General features: G+C 68.3%; 2 protein-coding genes across 5 annotated transcripts in view; one reads left to right on the top strand and one right to left on the bottom strand.

Annotated features, from left to right (window-relative positions):
* The window catches only part of BOP1 (BOP1 ribosomal biogenesis factor), a 56,778-nt gene extending 44,405 nt beyond the window's left edge, over nt 1-12,373 (top strand). For all 3 annotated transcript variants that reach the window (XM_059723627.1, XM_059723628.1, XM_059723629.1), the window contains 13 exons: nt 6,362-6,516; nt 6,762-6,879; nt 7,047-7,148; nt 7,678-7,890; nt 8,208-8,369; nt 8,742-8,822; nt 9,115-9,184; nt 9,747-9,879; nt 9,991-10,171; nt 10,711-10,999; nt 11,144-11,228; nt 11,435-11,542; nt 12,129-12,373. In XM_059723627.1, coding sequence (XP_059579610.1) covers nt 6,362-6,516; nt 6,762-6,879; nt 7,047-7,148; nt 7,678-7,890; nt 8,208-8,369; nt 8,742-8,822; nt 9,115-9,184; nt 9,747-9,879; nt 9,991-10,171; nt 10,711-10,999; nt 11,144-11,228; nt 11,435-11,542; nt 12,129-12,282 — 1,851 coding nt within the window. In that variant the 3' untranslated portion in view covers nt 12,283-12,373. The remainder of the gene's footprint in view (nt 1-6,361; nt 6,517-6,761; nt 6,880-7,046; nt 7,149-7,677; nt 7,891-8,207; nt 8,370-8,741; nt 8,823-9,114; nt 9,185-9,746; nt 9,880-9,990; nt 10,172-10,710; nt 11,000-11,143; nt 11,229-11,434; nt 11,543-12,128) is intronic.
* Nucleotides 12,374-15,605: 3,232 nt separating this feature from the next.
* Nucleotides 15,606-17,412, bottom strand: part of MROH1 (maestro heat like repeat family member 1) — a 75,621-nt gene continuing 73,814 nt past the window's right edge. For both annotated transcript variants that reach the window (XM_059723621.1, XM_059723622.1), the window contains one exon: nt 15,606-16,263. In XM_059723621.1, the coding sequence (XP_059579604.1) occupies nt 16,178-16,263 (86 nt within the window). In that variant the 3' untranslated portion in view covers nt 15,606-16,177. The remainder of the gene's footprint in view (nt 16,264-17,412) is intronic.

Here is a 17,412-nt window from a genome sequence, read left to right as displayed (position 1 = left end):
TTATAGCAGCCGCCAGTGGTCAGCCAGGCCCCTCCTTCTCCTCCCACAGGCAGGGCCGGCTCCCAGCCAAGCGGGAGCCCCAGACTCACGCCTACCTGCGCTCCCCGGCAGGCCTTAACCCTTGCGGGCTCCGGACGCTCTCGGCCACGGGCCCTAGCTACGCGGGGGCCAGCCTGCCTTGCGCAGGACGTGCCCCGTGCCCAGCCTGGGTGTGTCGGGCCGGGGTGTCTGGATTTGGCACTCCTCCGGGGCCCTGGCATCTGCAATCGAACGTGACCCCCCGCTCCGGGTGCCTGCAGAAGCCCCCTCGGCCCTGGGCACGCGGGTGTGAATGTGCCAGGGCCCCGTGTGCACGTAGAGCAGGGGACACATGGGGTGCAGGGTCCGGGATGCCCCTGGGGGTGTATTGGAGATGGAGGGAGGGAGCCCGCTCAGATCCAGACCTTCCTGCCGGAGGGATTAACCCTCACGTAGCCATGTGCCTGCAAGGTCTGCCCCAGCCCGGAGCCTGCTGCTTCAAACCCCTCCCCGGGCACAGAGCCTGGCATCTCTGTCTCCATTAGCTGTGCGGACGCAGACCGCGAGACCGGTGAGCGTGGTGCAAGGTGCAGAGCCGGCAAAGCCACCAACCGCTTCCCCCTGGGCACCGGGTGAGTGAGGTCCTGGCCCCGGCGTCCTGGGAGAGCCCCAGCCCTGCCTCGCTCGCCCTGGCAGCCGTGGACTAGACCGACGTTCAGCGCTAGCGGCGCTTGCTGCCTCCCTGCCGCGGTGGGCGTGCAGCCCAGCACCGCCTCCCGCCAAGGCCTGCGTGGCCCAGGGAGGAGGCAGCTCGGCCGGGCGAGGGAGCGGCAGGTATCTCGGGCAAGCAGGCTCCACACTTAGTGGGTCAAAGCCAACTCTGGAAGTGGCCCCTGGAAGGAGCAGGCTGCAGGGTGAGCCGGACGGGTGCAGTCAGCCCCTGCGTGGGGGACGAACCGGGGACCTCCAGGGCCTTCCCGCTGCAGCCTGCTCCGGGATGAGCCTTTGGGCTCGGCTCCGTCTGCAGGATGACTCGATGGTCAGGCCAGGCCGTGAGTCATCCCACGTGCCTGGGGAGGGAGCTGGGGTGCCGTGGATGTGTCAGGGGTCACGGGGTGAGGACGATGCAGCCCACAGCCCTCCTCCTCCTCCACCCTGTGAGCACCACCGCGGTCCCTCAACACCCTCCTCGAGCCAGAGCCTTCCCCCTGCTCCTGGCCGGCCGGCCCGCGTGACACAAGCTTGCCGCGGCCCCTTAACTAAGGCAAATATTGGTTTTGCCAGAGAGGGCGCAGGGAAGAGGGGCCTGGACCCTTGCCCTGCAGCCGAGCAGGCTGCTTCTCCAGCCATCAGCTCTTTCTGGAGCCGTCCCACAGATGCCGTCGGTTGTGTCCACATCAGCTGTCATCAGCAGGGACGGCTGCACGCGGTGCTAACGGAGACCCCAGCCCAGCGGGAGCCACGCTGAGAGCCCTGCCCAGCCCGGTGGTAGGACACCTCGGTGTTTGTGGGACGAGCGCATCACCAGGAAGCACGTGCTCCCCTTCCTGAACCTGCCGCGTGGAGCTGGAGGAGCCCATGTTGGTGCCGGGAAAGGTCCCTGCAGCCTGGGCATGGCTGGGGCAGAGGCCTCCAGGTGCAGCCGGTTCGGATGTCCCAGGTGCGCTCGTGTGTCGGACCTGGCTGTCCCGGCTGCGGCAGGCTGCCATCGGGCTGCTTCTTACTGGGACACCGGTGACTCGTGGGTGTCCTTGTGCCGGGGGCAGGAGCAGCAGGGTCCCTCCCTCCCCTTCCCCCCGCTCGGAGCAGCTGTCAAGCGGCTGCCTTGGGGCCGCGGCAGGGGTCGGGGAGGGCCGGGCCCCCCCGGACTCCTCTCACCTCGAGCACCGCGGCCACCTGCTTGCTGTTAATGAGGAGGGGACTGGAAATCCCAGGCAGACACGGAGCCGTGGCCCCGGCCTGCTCACAGGATGCTCCCCAGGGCAGCCAGGTGAGGACCCCACGCTCTTCCTCCTCCGTCTGCAGTAGGGGCTCCCCGGCCTCGGCCCCACGTCCTTACCCACCGACATGCCTCCTGCCAGCCCCGGGGCCTCCAAGGAAAGAGGCCGGAGGTGCAGAGCCGGGCACGTGGCCAGCGAGCTCTGGCCGCCCTTGTCCGTCTCCCGGGCAGGGACATCCAGGCCTGTCTTGGGGCAGGCTCTGTGCTGGCCCCGTCCTGGCCAGACGCGGTGCAGAGTTTTGGCTCAGCCGGTGGTGCCCAGAGGGGCGAACCCTGCCTTGGTCGTGGCAGCGGTGATGCCGGGAAGGCGCCCTGCTGCTCTGCCGGGTTCCCTTCACCGCCGGGCTGTCGTGTGACCCAGCCCGAGCCACGCGTCCGAGCCGCCGGCTCCCAGCATCCAGGGTCGGGCGGGTTTCCTGCCCTCACCTGCTTCGCAGCAGGCAGCCCGGCTCCTATCTAGCGCTTTTCATCTTCCCAATGCTTCCCCGCCATTCATCAGCCGGCCGCTGGCAGCTGAGCCAGGCCAGTGCCACCCCTTCCGCAGCCGGGGGAGCGCGTGGGGGTGCGCGGGGGAGCCCGGCTCCGCGCGGCACCTGGTTCTGCTTAACTCTGCTAATGAGCTCGCTTTTCTCCACTCTCCTTTCTGCGAGTGCAGCCCTGGGGTCCCCCTGAACGGCCCTCCCCAAAGCGCACGGGCCTGGGCACAAGCGCGGCGCTGGAGCCAGCTCCGCGGCGGGCACAGCTCGAGGCAGGAATCGGGCGAGCGCTCTGCAGCCTTCCAGCACCGTCTGCAGCCCCAGAGCCCCTTTCTGGGCTCCTCTTCCTGCGTGCCTGGCTGCGCTGGCGCTTTTCACAGCCCGGCTACGCGTGGCTTTGCCAAAGTCTTTAGCAGGGGTCTTTCTTCGGCCTCCTTAGCCCCAGAGCTTAGGCGGTGGGCACGAGCCGACGGACTGAGCCCACCCGGCCTGGGGACCTCAGCAGTCATGCAGCCCCGGATGCCCCTCGGGCCCAGGGCAGGGGAGGGTAGTGGTGCGTGCAGTGCAGACGTGGCGTGGCCCTGGGTCCCCGGCGGGGAGAACGCAGCGTGCTCCCAGGGCCGTGGATCCAGGTCCAGCCCCTGCCGTGAGTTTTATTACCTGGAAGTTTAGCCCCGGAGGAAGAGGAAGTCCCTTTTGCCCCCGCAAGCCGGGCTCCGGCCTGGCCTGGGGAGCAGCATCCTCCCCTCGGGGGCTGTCCCCGCCTGCACCCCTTTCCCTGCCCCGGGGCTGCGTTGGGAGGGGGGAGCAGCCCGCGGGGGGTGGCCGGGAGCATTGCCCCGTCCCCTTTTCTCCTCCACGTGGACCGGATATTTTCAAGAACGGGCTGGGAAAAGAATCTTCCCTACGCAGCGCTCCGGCGGCCAGGAATGCGCGGCCAGGAATGCCCCGGCCCGGCCAAGAACAACTTCCAGACGCGCGGCTGAGTGACGGCAGCCCCTCGCCCGCCCGCTCGCTGGAGGGGATGGCTACTGCTGGCTGCCGAGCTGCGGAGGAAGGCCCCGGGGGCCTGCGCCGGTCGCTGGGGTCAGAGCCTGGCCGTGCTCCCAGATGCGGCCGTGCTTGCGTAGGGTTCGGTCCTTGCTCTCACCCCAAGTTGAGGCAGGCCAGGGAGGTCTCCTCCATGCACTGAATCCCTCAGGTCTCAAGCACAGGGCACGTCCCCCAGCTCAGCCGCCTCCTGGGACCCTTCTTGCTCGGTGTCCCGGTAGTGATGGCTTTGGGACCTGCCCTGCACCCAGGGATGCAGCGCGGCGTGCCTCTCCCCAGGGTCCATCTGCAGCAGCGCGGGACTGGGAGAAGGCAGCAGGGACCAGGAAGAGCAAGCGACTGCCTTTGGGGACAGGGCCCATCGCTGCAGCTGCGTGTGGCTATAGCAGTAGCCGGGCTGCATCGGGCCTGGGTCTGCTTTGCCCGGGGCCCCGTCTCAGAGAGGGCGACGCCGTGGGGCACGTGTGGGAGCGAGGGCAATTCTGGGCTCCACATTTTAAAGACACGGAGAAGTGAGCGAGAGTCCAGACGATGAAGGGCTTGGAAGGGAGGTCGCACGAGGAGGGGCTGGAGGAGCCGCGCAGGTTTGGTTGGTGGAAAAGGTGCTTCAGAGGGGCTGACAGCAGCTGCAAACACCTGAAGGGCTGTTGGGGAGCGGAGGGGAAGCGCCTTGTCTCCGTGCAGAGGAGGACGTGGCCCACGGGTTGAAGTTGCAGCAAACTCAGGGTCCTGGCTGGAGGGTCTTGCCCCCGCGCTCAGGCTCAGCCCCGCGCTGCACTGGGGCAGGAAGGGATTTCCCCCCTGCTCAGACCCATGCCACTGGGGGGTTTCCCCCTCCTCTGCAGCATCCATGACCCCTGGCAGCAGCAGGACTTTGTCAGCCACGGCCCCCCTGTACCCCGGGCGATGCCTGGGGCTGTGTCGGGGCAACTGTGTCGCGTGTCTCTAGGGTCAGACCCGGGGTTCGTCTGGGCTGGTTTGGATGCTTTGATCCTGCCTCGGGCTGGTCTGGGCCTAGATGTGACCCCACAGCTCCTTGCCTGGCCCCCGACTCTAGGATGCTAGATGAGGCCACTGAGCACAACCCTTGTGTGGGGCAGCATCAGGCGAACGTGCCCCCCTGGCAGCTGTCGCCTGCCCCCTCGCGATCCCGCAGGGATGCACCCAAGGGCGCACAGGGGAGCCGGTGTCAGAGCCCAGCTCTCCCCTGCATCAGGCTTGGCGTCGGCCACTGCTGCCCTGCACCGAGGTGGCTTTGGCCACCTCCTTCATGAGCTCCCCGGAGCTGGGCTTCGGGGGGAGGCTGCTCTCTCCTCTCTCCTTGAGGCTGCAGCTGGTTCGTGTTGGGGCCTGGCTGCCTCGGAAAGGGCGGTCCCCCCCATCCCCGGCACCCTGTCTCTGCCCCAGTGCAGGTGGGTCGTGGCTCGGGACCTTCCCCTGAGCGAGAAGGACGTGTGGGCTTCGGCCAGCTGGTACTTTGCCAGGTCCTGGGGCAAGGAGGCATCTCCCCTCGGCTCAGACTGGACTTTGTGGGGGTGTCGTGGCCCTGGGAGGGGAGCAAGGAGGAGCATGCCACAGCCGGGCACCTCGCGGATGTTTGCAAGGTGCTACCGCGGATGCTGCGACCCCAGCCCCTGCACCCACCCCGAGGCTGGCCCGCTCGGGCGTTCCCAGGCCCCGCGGCCGCCGGGAGCCCAGGACCACCCCCCTTCCTCCAGGCAGCCGGGGAGCGGGATGAAGTCACCAGCACTTGCAAAGCGGCCAAGGAATCCAGCAGCAGCACGGCAGCCTGCGTGTGTGTGTGTGCGAATGTGTGTGCGAGCGTGCGTGTGTGCAGGGGAGCAGGCCTGGCAGCGGATGGTCGGAAAATGTGAGGCGCGCTCCTGTCTGAGGGACGGACGGGCGCTGGAATGCACTCGCCGGCCGCGGCCCCTGGGCCGGCGGCTCGTTAACGGGCTTCCGAAGGGCCGGCGGCCGCTCTTCCCCTGGCAGCCGACCGCGAGCGCCTGGCTCGGCCTGGCCCGTGTCCCCGGCCCCAGGGAAGCCCGGGAGACGCAGGGCAGGGGTGCGCGGCCTGCCAGAGGCTGCGTGTGCTGGAGGGAAGCCCCAAGGAGCCCTCGCTGCCAGCAGGAGCTGGGCCCGCGATGCCCGGCCTGTGCCCAGCGCCTTCAGCCGTGCAAGGGATCAGGCCCTGGCGGTTCAGGGGTTTTCCTCAGCCCCGGTGCAGGCACCTGCCAGGGTGGGTCCCTGCTCCATCTCTGCCGGGGTCTGGCTGCTGCTGTGGGGACTGGGGTGCAACATCGGGTCTGGGGGGGCAGAGCCCCTGTCCCTGGTGTGGCAGGGAGCCCTGGGGGCAGGAGCCTCATTTGGGGGCCTCTGGGGTGGCTCCAGCCAGCATCACCGGCTACAAAAGCCGCTGTCACACGTGGCCCCGATCCTGCCGGGCACCTGTCGCACCCTCGCCTGCCCCTGGCGGGGCTTGAGCCCAGCGTGGGGCAAAGTCCCATCGCAACAAGGGCAGCGCAGTCAACACGCCCCCCTCCAGCCTGGCAGCACGGGCTCCAGGGACCGCAGCCCCGAGCCGCAGCACCCAGGAGCAAGCGGGGAGCTCAGTGTCGTCCGGGCAGTCGGGATAGGGGCGGCGGGGCCATGCCAGCCTTGCCGTGCTTACACCGAGGCGGAGGGGCACCAGCCTGGTGCTGACATGAGCAGAGGTCTGGGATCCAGCCGTGCAGCCTCCATCCCCATCTCCTCCCTGCCTCTGTTTCCCCTGAGCTGCGGGAATGCGCTCACCTTCCCTTCTCTTCCCGCGCGGCAGGACATCCGCAACACGGTGGGCAACATCCCCATGGAGTGGTACCAGGACTTCCCGCACGTGGGCTACGACCTGGAGGGTAAGAGGATCTACAAGCCCATCCGGAGCCTGGACGAGTTGGACAAGTTCCTGGACAAGATGGAGAACCCCGATTACTGGTGAGGGGGGCTGAGGCTGGGGTGGGGCAGGCATCCTTCCCCCCTCCCCAGGGCAGCTGCCCCACAGCTCTCTTCCCTCGCCGCTGTGGCCTCATCCTCTAGCATGTGCCATCACCCTCCTTCCCTGCCAAGGGGTCGTGCCCGTGGCTCGGTTCCTCCCGCTCCATGCCCACGGCTGCACTGAGGGGCTGGACCTCTCCAGGGGCAGGCCACGTGGCCGTGGCTCACAGCCACCCTCCCCGCAGGCGAACGGTCAGGGACAAGATGACGGGGGCGGACGTGAAGCTGACGGACGAGCAGGTGGAGCTGGTGCAGCGGCTGCAGAGGGGGCAGTTCGGGGACGTCCGCTTCAACCCCTACGAGGTAGGGGACGGTGCAGCCTGCTCCCAGCTCGGCGCTGGGCCGGCCTGGGCTTCCGCACCCCGAGTGATGGGGGACACGTGGCCACATGCCTGTGTCCCCGGGCTGGGAAGGGCGCTGCGGGGGGCAGCCGGCCTGGCACGGCCGTCGTAACCCTTCTGTCTCCCCAGCCCGCAGTCGACTTCTTCAGCCACGAGGTCATGATCCACCCCGTGACGAACCGCCCGGCCGACAAGCGCAGCTTCATCCCCTCCCTCATCGAGAAGGAGAAGGTGAGAGCCCCCGAGCTGCCCGGCACGTGCCGGGGGCCCTCGGCAGCTACGCCGGGTCGCGGGACCCGCAGCAAGGATGGGGCCTGCCCATTGCTGCCCCAGCTGCCCTCCCACAGCCCTGCATGCACGCAGCGCGTCCCAGCCCCGGCCCGCTGGCCCCAGCTGTTCTGCTGCCAGCACATCCCGCCACAGCCCCTTGCTCGCCTGCACCTTCCATGCACGTGTGCCCATATGCACTCACACACATGTGCATACTCATATGCATACACTCACATGCATGCTCACCCACACTCCTGCTTAAACATGCTTACATATTCACTTACTTTTTTGTGCATACACACACACATTCGCATACTCACCTCCCGCAATCCTGCCCCGCAGCCCTAGTGCCCCCAGTGTACAGTGCTGGTGCCCCTGGGACTGTCAGTCCTGAGCTGCAGCACCCCAGTCTCCTTCCTCTCCCCTCTGGCCCGTGCCCCCCAGCTCTGGGCTGACCCATCCCAACCCTGTCCCCATCGCTGCCCGGCAGGTCTCCAAGATGGTCCATGCCATCAAGATGGGCTGGATCCAGCCCCGCAAGCCCAAGGAGGACGTGCCTAGTTTCTACGACCTCTGGGCCCAGGAAGACCCCAACTCCGTGCTGGGGCGGCACAAAATGCACGTGCCGGCCCCGAAGCTGCGGCTGCCGGGACACGAGGAGTCGTACAACCCCCCGCCCGAGTACTTGCTCAGCGAGGAGGAGGTGAGGGGGCCCTGTCTGGCCGGGGGCAGCTGGTGTGGGGGGATCCTGGGGGGTATTGGGGTACATGGTCTGCGCAGGGCATGCAGAAGCTGTGTGGTCCAGGTCCAGTGGGTTGGGGGCAGCTCCCTGCACGTGGGGGAGAAGCCCGGGCAGGGCGGGGGCTGCTTGACAAAAGCAGGTGCAAGAATGCAGCACCCCAAAGCAGCTGGGCTTAGCCAGGGTCAGGACGCCCCTACCTGCCCTCTGACCCTGCGTGGCACTGGGGGGGCTCCATGTCAGGGGGACCTGGCTGCTGACCTTTGCCCTTTGCCCTGCAGAGGCTGGCGTGGGAGCAGCAGGAGCCGGCGGAGCGGAAGCTGAACTTCGTGCCGCAGCGGTTCGGGTGCCTGCGCGCCGTGCCCGCCTACACCCGCTTCATCCACGAACGCTTCGAGCGCTGCCTCGACCTCTACCTGTGCCCGCGGCAGAGGAAGATGCGGGTGTGTGGCACCGTGCGCCCGCCGGGTCTCGGCCACTGGCTGGGGAGCTGGTCTCTCACCACAGCGCAGAGACCCGTGGACCCGGGTCCATTTTGCTCAGTTGCACGGGGTGGAGATCAGAGGCTAAAGAGAGAGTGATCGGGGCTGAGCAGGGTTTTCCCCTGTCCCTGTCCCTGCAGCCTCCAGCACTGAGGTCCAGGCAGGGCGATGCAGAGGCCGTGCCCCTCGCTCCCGTGCTCAATAGCTACCGATGCCCCAGTGCCCACGCTGCTGAGGCCGGGCGCAGCAGGCCTGCACTGTTGTCCCAGGGTGGAGGGACCTGGGGGCAGGCGCCCGGGATGGAGGCACTCACACAGGCGTGCTCTCTTCCAGGTGAACGTGGACCCGGAGGACCTGATCCCCAAACTGCCGAAGCCACGGGACCTGCAGCCATTCCCCACCACCCAGGCCCTGGTAAGGGTCGTGCCGCTGTCAGCGCCGCGCAGGAGGGATCTGGCGGCCGGTTGGGTCTTAGGGGTGGGCGCGTGTCTGGTTCTAGCAGGACCTCCCGGGACCGTGCACACTGGGTGGGTGGAGCCATGCGTGCACACGCGTGTGCTCACAGGGCTCCGGCCGCGTCACGGCTGTGCACGGCACATGCCATGAGGGGCTTGGGACATGTCAGCCTTGCGAGCGTTGCGCGAGGTGGGGGTCGGGGTCCCCTGCAGATGCCGCCCGCATCCCAGCTGCCTTCTCTCCCTTCCAGGTCTACCGGGGGCACGGCAGCCTCGTGCGCTGCCTCAGCGTCTCCCCCAGCGGGCAGTGGCTGGTGTCAGGTGAGCTTGGCACACGGGACACGGGGGCTGTGCAGAGCCGGGCGCGCTCCTTTGCCTCTGGGCTCTTCCAGGGTGCTGCAGGGGGGTGATGGCCAGGCGCCCGAAGCACCGAGAGCCTGGGGATGAGCCCGACTCGGGGGCTCAGCCATGCCGCAGGAAGGGGGGGGCTCCAGCTGCCGGCAGGACCCCCCCAGAAGCAGCGGGGAAAGTGAGCCTGGAGCGACGGGCGGCAGAGCCCGCTGCGGCCTGGGAGGCGGGAGATTGGGAGCAGATGCCGTTTAATGGCACACGTGCTTTTTATAGCACTCGAGTTTCCAGGCTGGCAGCTGCCGGCGGCCTCCTCGGCTCTCGGGCGTTGCACAACTCCCGGATTCCTGGCCGCGGGCTGGGAACGCGGCTGACATCAGGCGGCAAAAATAGCCCGAGCGGCGGGCAGGGAGGGGCCGGAGGGCAGAGGTGCTGGTCCGTGGGGTCACCTGTCGGCGGCCCGGCGTGTCGGGAGGGGGTTGCTCTGCCCCCCGGGACCCGGCGCCGTCAGCCTCCGCTCCGCCCCGCCCCGCAGGCTCCGACGACGGCACGGTGCGGTTCTGGGAGGTTTGCACGGCCCGGTGCATGAAGACGCTGCCGGTGGGCGGCGCGGTGAAGAGCGTGGCCTGGAACCCCAACCCCGCCGTGTGCCTCGTGGCCGTCTGCGCGTGAGTGACCCCCCGCCTGCCCCCGGGTGCTCCCCGGGGCCCGGCTGCCCCGCAGGCCCTGGCCGGGGGCTGCCAGGTGACCCGGGCTGTCTGCCCCGTCTGTGCCCGCAGGGAGCAGGCCGTGCTGCTGGTGAACCCCTGCCTGGGGGACAAGCTGCTGTACGGGGCCACGGACCAGCTGCTCGACGCCTACGTGCCCCCGGAGGAGGAGCGGCTGCAGCCCGTCCAGTGGGTCGCGGCCACGGCTGAGGAGCACGCGCGGGGCGTCCGGCTCGTCGTCCAGCACGGAAAGGTGCGAGAGGGCGCCGGGGCGGGGGCCTGCCCGGGGCACGGGCTGCACGTGCAGGCAGGCCACAGCCAGCCCCTCGCCCTCGCTACCGCTCTGATCCCCTGCTCCATCGGCGCTGCTTTCTGCTCCCAGCCCCTGTGCTCCCTGTCTCATCTGCCGCTCTGCTTTCTGCTCCCCGCCCTGCGCTCCCTGCCTGATCTCCTGTCCCACTTCCTGCTCCCTGCCCAGTCTGCTGCTCTGCTTTCTGCTCCTGTCTCTGCCAGCTGCTCTGCTTTCTGCTCCCTGCCCAACCTGCTCTGCTTTCTGCTCCCTTCCCCATCTGCCCCATGCCGTGCACAGAGGCTGGTCGGTCATCGTTGTGCCACCACCCCCCTGCCCCGGTTGGGTCCTGCCGCGTGGTTCGGGATCTGTCCCTGGGCATGGATGTGGGGGGCCCCAGAGCTGCGCAGGCTCCTGCACCCCTTTGCTGGCGCCCGCCGGGCTGGGCCGTGGCAGGAGAGAAGGTGCGGGAGCCTCACGACCCCCCTGGGTCTGTCCCGCAGGCGGTGAAGCAGGTGACCTGGCACGGGAAAGGCGACTACTTCGCCAGCGTCCTGCCTGACAACGGGCACATGCAGGTGCTGATCCACCAGGCCAGCAAGCGCTGGAGCCAGAGCCCCTTCCGCAAGAGCAAGGGGCAGGTGCAGTGCGTGCTCTTCCACCCCACGCGCCCCTTCTTCCTCGTGGCCACGCAGCGCTTCGTGCGCGTCTACAACCTCCTCAAGCAGGAGCTGACCAAGAAGCTCACGGCCAACTGCAAGTGGGTGTCCAGCCTGGCCATCCACCCCAGGGGTACGTACGCGGCCGGTCAGGCGCTCCTGTCCCACCCCGGCGAGCGCAGATTGGCCGGTAGGAGGAATGTTAAACTCCCCGGCGGGGTGCACGGGCGCGGGGCGGTGGGGCTGGCAGCCCCCGCCAACGTCCTTCTTCCCGCAGGTGACAACGTGATCTGCGGCAGCTACGACAGCAAGCTGACCTGGTTCGACATGGACCTCTCCACCAAGCCCTACAAGGTGTTGAGGTGAGCGGGCTGGGGCTGGGGCCCTGCGGGACCCCCGTCCTGGGGGCCGAACCCGCCCCCCTCGCCACAGCTCCCAGAGGTGTCGCGGCTCCTCCGGCCCCGGGGCGCGGCAGGTGGGCGGTGGGTTGCAGGACTCTCGGGACAGCCGTTCCCCGTGCCCGGCCGAGAGCCTGCGGTGCCCGGCACTGACCGTCGTCCCCACGCAGGCACCACAGGAAGGCGCTGAGGGCCGTGGCCTTCCACAAGCACTACCCGCTCTTCGCCTCGGGCTCGGACGACGGGACCGTCATCGTCTGCCACGGCATGGTCTACAAGTACGTGGGCGCGGGGCTGCCTTCCTGCGCGTGCAAGAGCCACGGGGTGGGGTCCATGGGGAGCAAGAGCTGCAGGGGCTGGTCTGTGAGCGAGTGTGTGATGGCCACAGGGGTGGGGTTGTGAGTGTACAAGGACTACAGGGGCAGCTCTGTAAGTGTGCAAGGGCCACATAGCTGAGTCCATGAGTGCAAGGGCCAAGGAGGGGCCATCTTGTGCTTGTGCTAAGGCCACAGGTAGGTCTGTGAGTGAGCAAGGGCCACAGGGGTGGGGTTGTGAGTGTGCAAGAACCACAGTCTGTGTGTGCAAGGGCCACCAGGGATGATTGATGTTAAGGGCCGTGAGTGCAAGAGCTACAGGGTCTGTGAGTGCGCAGGGGTCACGAGTGGGTCTGTGGGTGTGAAGGGCCATGGGGGCAGGTGTCTGAGTGTGCAAGGGCCACAGGGGTGGGTCCAAGAGTGTCCATGGGGGCTGTTCCCTGAGCATGCACTTGTGCAAAGGCCATGGAGTGGGTCTGTGAGTGTGCAAGGGCCATGGGGGCAGCAGCCAGGGAGCCCCCCCTCACGGCCCCCCCTCACTCCCCTGCAGCGACCTGCTCCAGAACCCGCTGCTGGTGCCCGTGAAGGTGCTGAAGGGCCACGCGCTGACCCAGGACCTGGGCGTGCTGGACGTTGCCTTCCACCCCACGCAGCCCTGGCTCTTCTCTGCGGGCGCCGACGCCACGGTCCGCCTCTACACGTAGCGCTGGGGGCACGCACGGACTGTGGGTGGTGGGGGCACAGCCCGGAGCGGGCTCTGCCGGGGGCTTCCCCATTAAACACGGTTGGAGACAGGCTATGGCTGCAGTGCTTTGCCCTCCGGGACGCGGGGCCAGGCAGATGGACATCGCCTTGCCCGCTGTCCTCACCCGCCGCTGTGCTGTCTGTGTGCCCCCACCCCGGCGCCTGCAGTGCAGGCACGGGGCCGGCCATGGGGGGCTTCAGCCCTGTGCCCCTACCCGGGTTGGGGCATCTGCCCTCCCATATTGGCACCAGCTCTGGGCCTGCCCCTGGCCCCGCTGGAGTCCAGTGTCCCTGGCGTAAGCCCCCAGCCCTGCCCTGCCGCTCTGGCTCCGGTGCAGGGGGCAGGGCTCGGTGGTGCTGCGACCCCGTCCCCAGGGCCCTGCCGTGGCAGTGGATCGGGCACCAGCCCAGAGCGGGGGCCGGGGTGCTGGAAGCATGGAGCGCGGAGGAGGAGGGGAGGCAGGGGCTCGGCTGCGGCAGAGCGGGGCCGGAGCGCGGAGCTGGACGGGACAGGAGCGATAATTGCAGCCACGGCAGGGAATGGAAACTGGGCCGGGCGGCGCGAGGTCCTGCCAAGAGCCGCTCGTGCCAGAGGCGCCCGAGCCAGCGCTGCCGGTGATAAGGGGCTGTGGGCTGGGGCCAGGGGTGCTGCCCCCGTGACCTTGACCACGTTGCAGACATGGGGTTGGGGCCCCCAGCGGTGGCAGTGGTGACCCTGCGTGGCCTGGAGCCCCCAGCAGCGCCGAGCCCCGTGCACCTGCCCCAGCGCAGCCGGGGGAGACGGGGACAGGCAGGCCGAGCCCTGCCCCCCCAGCCCCGGCTGCCGTGATCTCATCCCCACGGATGAGCTCAGAGCCTGGCAGGGGCCCAGCAGCTGCGGGAAGCTCCCCCCGCGCGGGGGTCCCCTCCCCTCGCCTCCCCGGCTCGCTGTAACCCAAACCAAGATGAACGAGGGAGGCTGGGGCCTGGCCCGGAGCCGGGGCAGCCCCAGGGGAGCACGAGGGCAGGCCAGCCCCCAGCGCCGGGATCAGCCCTGACCCGCTACGCTGGGGAAGGGGCTGGAGCCGGCTGCCACCCCCTGCCACCAGCCCCTTGCACCCCCAGGGCCCTGGCTCCAGCCGTTCAAGCCTGCCCATGCCATGGGGCTGGATGCTGCGGGCGCTGCTCCAGCTCCAGGCACTTGCTGGCCGGATCCCAGCGCGGGGCAGGCGCGCGAGCAGCAGGCAGGGGCCAGCCCCGTGTTGCCCTCAGCGTCTCTGCTGCAGCTCTAGGGACTTCTCAGCCCCTTCGCTGTCCCTTGGGCCCTCCCCCCCCCCCCCCCTGCACTTGGCATCCCGGGCTCCTGGGCCTGGCCCCGTGGGAACCAGGGGTCCTGCAATACAACCCTCCACCAACAGCCCCTGCTGCTCTGCACAAGGCAACTGGGGTGCAAGGGTAGGAGGCTGAGGGCAGGGCCCCGTCACTGCCATGCAAGGCAAGCTCCTACCTCCCACCCCAGCAACATGCCGGGGTGGGGTGGTGGCAGATTTAGGAGCTGGCACCATGGAGGTGGATACGGTCCCAAGTCCGAGGGCAGCGAATGCGCCCCTGGCTGCACAACCAGCCCCATCTCGCTGCCTCACAACCTCAGCCTGAGCTCTAACCCGCCTGCACGAGGCCTCGTTCACCCCCTGGGGTGTTCACTCTGGCCCCTACTGATGTCTAGGGCAGCAGCCACTCTGCCAGTTAGTTCTGCAGGAGGAGCAGATACTGCCGCCCCCCCCCCCCCCCCCCCCCCCCCCCCCCCATCATGAAGATGCATGCACACGGCTGCCCCCAGTGCAGCCAGGTCAAGCAGCAATCCTTCAGGGACTACTGCAAGGGGAGCAAGGGAGGCGTGGGCACGGGGCAGTGCTGCTCGGTGCGGTGAGGGCTGAGCAGGGGAAGACATGTTTTACCCACAGGACAGAAGCAAGGCTCAAACTTGCCCTGCTGGGGGCTGGGAGCCAGATGACCCCATGACCCGCACGGAGCAGCTCCCAGCAGGGCCCAGAGCAGCGCTGGGTGCTGGGGAAGCCACCGGGCTGGCACCGCTCTGGGCGCAGGAGCCCCCAGGCCCGCTATGCCGCTGCCCGCCAGAGCCCGGTGCTGGCCCGGCTGCCTCCCGCCGCTTTTGCGCTTCATTAATGCGGCTCGCCAACGAGCTTGGCCCGCAGCAGAGGCAGGCGCGAGGCCTAACGAGAACAATGCCCGGGTGGGACTGCACATCATTAGGCCTCGCCGCAGCCCTGCCAGCGCCAGCGCGCATATAAACCCATTTACGATGGAAACTCCAGCAGCGCCAGGCGCCACCCGGCACTGCGGTGCCCACCGGCCGGCTCTTGGGCACATGGCTTGGTGGGCCCGGAGAGGCCAGGCTGGGCCCTGGCTCCAAGCGCAGGCGGGGCGCTGGGCGAGCCGGGCAGGGCCAGGCAGCAGGGAGCACGGCCGCCATGCTCTGCGCCAGCTGCTGTCTGCCCCCACGATGCTGCGCCACCAACCGGAGCAGCCCCATAGATGTTAGGTGTTAGGGTCGGAAGCGACCTCAATAGATCATCGAGTCCGACCCCTGCATAGGCAGGAAAGAGTGCTGGGTCTAGATGACCCCAGCTAGATGCTCATCTAACCTCCTCTTGAAGACCCCCAGGGTAGGGGAGAGCACCACCTCCCTTGGGAGCCCGTTCCAGACCTTGGCCACTCGAACTGGGAAGAAGTTCTTCCTAATGTCCAGTCTAAATCTGCTCTCTGCTAGCTTGTGGCCATTATTTCTTGTAACCCCCGGGGGCGCCTTGGTGAATAAAACCTCACCAATTCCCTTCTGTGCCCCCGTGATGAACTTATAGGCAGCCACAAGGTTGCCTCTCAACCTTCTCTTGCGGAGGCTGAAAAGGTCCAGTTTCTCTAGTCTCTCCTCGTAGGGCTTGGTCTGCAGGCCCTTGACCATACGAGTGGCCCTTCTCTGGACCCTCTCCAGGTTATCTGCAGGGGTATCCCATCGGCGCCTGCCCCGCGAGGTTCCCATCCCGTCAGCTAGCACAGCCCTGGGGCAGACAGCCTGCTCCCAGCCCCCGCGCCGCATCCTTGGTGCCAGCGGGCCAGACTCTATTGCTCCCCGCGCCCGCACGCGCAGGCATCAACCTGGCCCCGCTGGCTGCCGGGAGCCCAGCCCCAAGCTTTCCTGAAACCCCCCAGCGCTCGCCCTTCTCCGGTGAAGGACACGGGGCGAAGCGGGAAGCAGACCCCAGAGAGACACTGCCAAACCCAGTGAGAAGCAAAACCACTTTATTTAAAAAATATGTCCAGTCTGGTCTATGTACAGGTGCTGGGTGCGAGGGGGCAGCTACATGCACCCAGCAGAGCCCCCGGGCAGCCGCGGGCCGGCACTGGGGGCAGGAGTGTGGCCGCACAGAGCGCTAGGAGGAGGGGAGGTGTGTGCGTGTGAGCCGTGGCGAGGGGTCCTCGGTGATGGGGGTAGGGGGTCCGTGGTGCTCTCCATGTCCAGGAGCCTGCAGGTGCCATCAGCGCCGGGAGCAAGACGCATGCCCGTGTGACCCAGGTACCGTGCGGGTGCGAACGTGTCTGCAAAGGAGCCCCCGGCAGCTTCCTGGGCAGCGCGGAGGGTAAACCCCAGCCTCCGGCAGGGACGTCGACCCCCACGGGGGCCAGGCTGATCCAGCGTGATGTGCGAGGGGTGGGCGCGGGCTCCCCACAGCCGCGGCAGGAGATGGGAGCAGAGTCCGGCGCGGGGAAGACGTGGCCGTGGCTCACGGAGCAGCTTCGGCGTCTCTGGGGCAGGGCTGTGACCGTATTGCTTGGTGGAGCGGGGGCCGGGAGGCCTCATAGGACGCGGACGAGGCGGCCCAGAGCCTCTGCCACCTTCATGCGCACGGCGGGGACCGGGTCCTTCAGCAGCAGGTTGAGGGCTGCAAGGAGAGAGGCGTGAGAGGAGGTGCCTGCCAGCGGGGCCCGGCCCGGCCTCCACCCTGCCAGCTTCGGTGGGAGCTGCTGGGGCCTGGACAACCCGTGCCAGGGGCATCCATCCCCCTGGCCCCCGGGTACGGGCGTTGAAGGGCCACGGCGCAGGGCGGCAGTGCCAAGGCAGGACCCGCCGCCAGGCCTCGCAGGCGGCCACGTGGGAGCGTGACAGCCACAGCCCTGCCCCAGCACTGCGACTGGAGCAGCTCGTGGCCGCAGGAGCCTGGCCAGGGGGTCTCTCCAGCGGCCCCGGCACCGCCACCTTTCCAGGAGCCCATTCACGCTCGCCTGCCGCCGCGCCGGGAGGTGCTGATTCGCGCACCCACGGCTTCCTGCTCCCGGGGGCCTCGCACCCAAGCCCACCGAGCGCCGTAAATCAGGGCCCGATGCCAGCCCCGCGGCCCCGCTCGGCTAATGCACTCGCTACGGGAAGCTGGGGAGGCCGGGCCAGGCCGGCCAGCTCCAGCGATTACTCACTCGCGCGCGGATTCGCTTTCCCTTGTTTCAAACAGACAGGCCTCTTTCTTCTGGCCGGGCGCGGGGAGCCAGCGGAAAGATAGTTTTTCCTTTTTTAGTGTTTTTTAAGCTCCCTCTTGGAAGGCGCCGAGAGTTTCCATGCATTACTCTATGCTATGAGGTCACTGGTGACAGGGAAAAAATCCCCAAAATCCAGGAAAATTACTTAACTCCGCTCCAAAATGCCACCAGCCTCACTCGGCGCCTTTATGAGCCCTCCCTAACGAGCACGAGCTGGGCCCTTTAACGGCAGACACGTGTCGTGCAGGCCTGGCGTTCCTGGCGAGTGCCGTGCGCGCCCGGCCGGATCCCCGGGGACGGCGCCCAGGAGGCCGAGGGCGCTGCGGTCTCCAGCCCTCGTCGCAGCGGGCGCCAGGCCATGGCCGGGACCGCCAGCGAACGCGATGCGCTGCCCGCGCCCGCCGGGACGGACGACCCCCAGATGTCACCCCTGGGTCTGCGGGAGCTACAGGACGGCCAGCCTGTGCCCCACCGAGGGGAGGGATGCATCCAGCCAGTGGCACAGGCTCAGCGCCAGGGCCCGACACTGCACTGGGGCGGGAGAGCTTGCACCGACTGCT

Source organism: Alligator mississippiensis, chromosome 3 (genome assembly GCF_030867095.1).
Source record: "Alligator mississippiensis isolate rAllMis1 chromosome 3, rAllMis1, whole genome shotgun sequence".
Lineage (NCBI taxonomy): Eukaryota > Metazoa > Chordata > Crocodylia > Alligatoridae > Alligator > Alligator mississippiensis.
The sequence above is the reverse complement of the archived record's forward strand: the minus strand, read 5'-3'. Positions and strand labels throughout refer to the sequence as shown.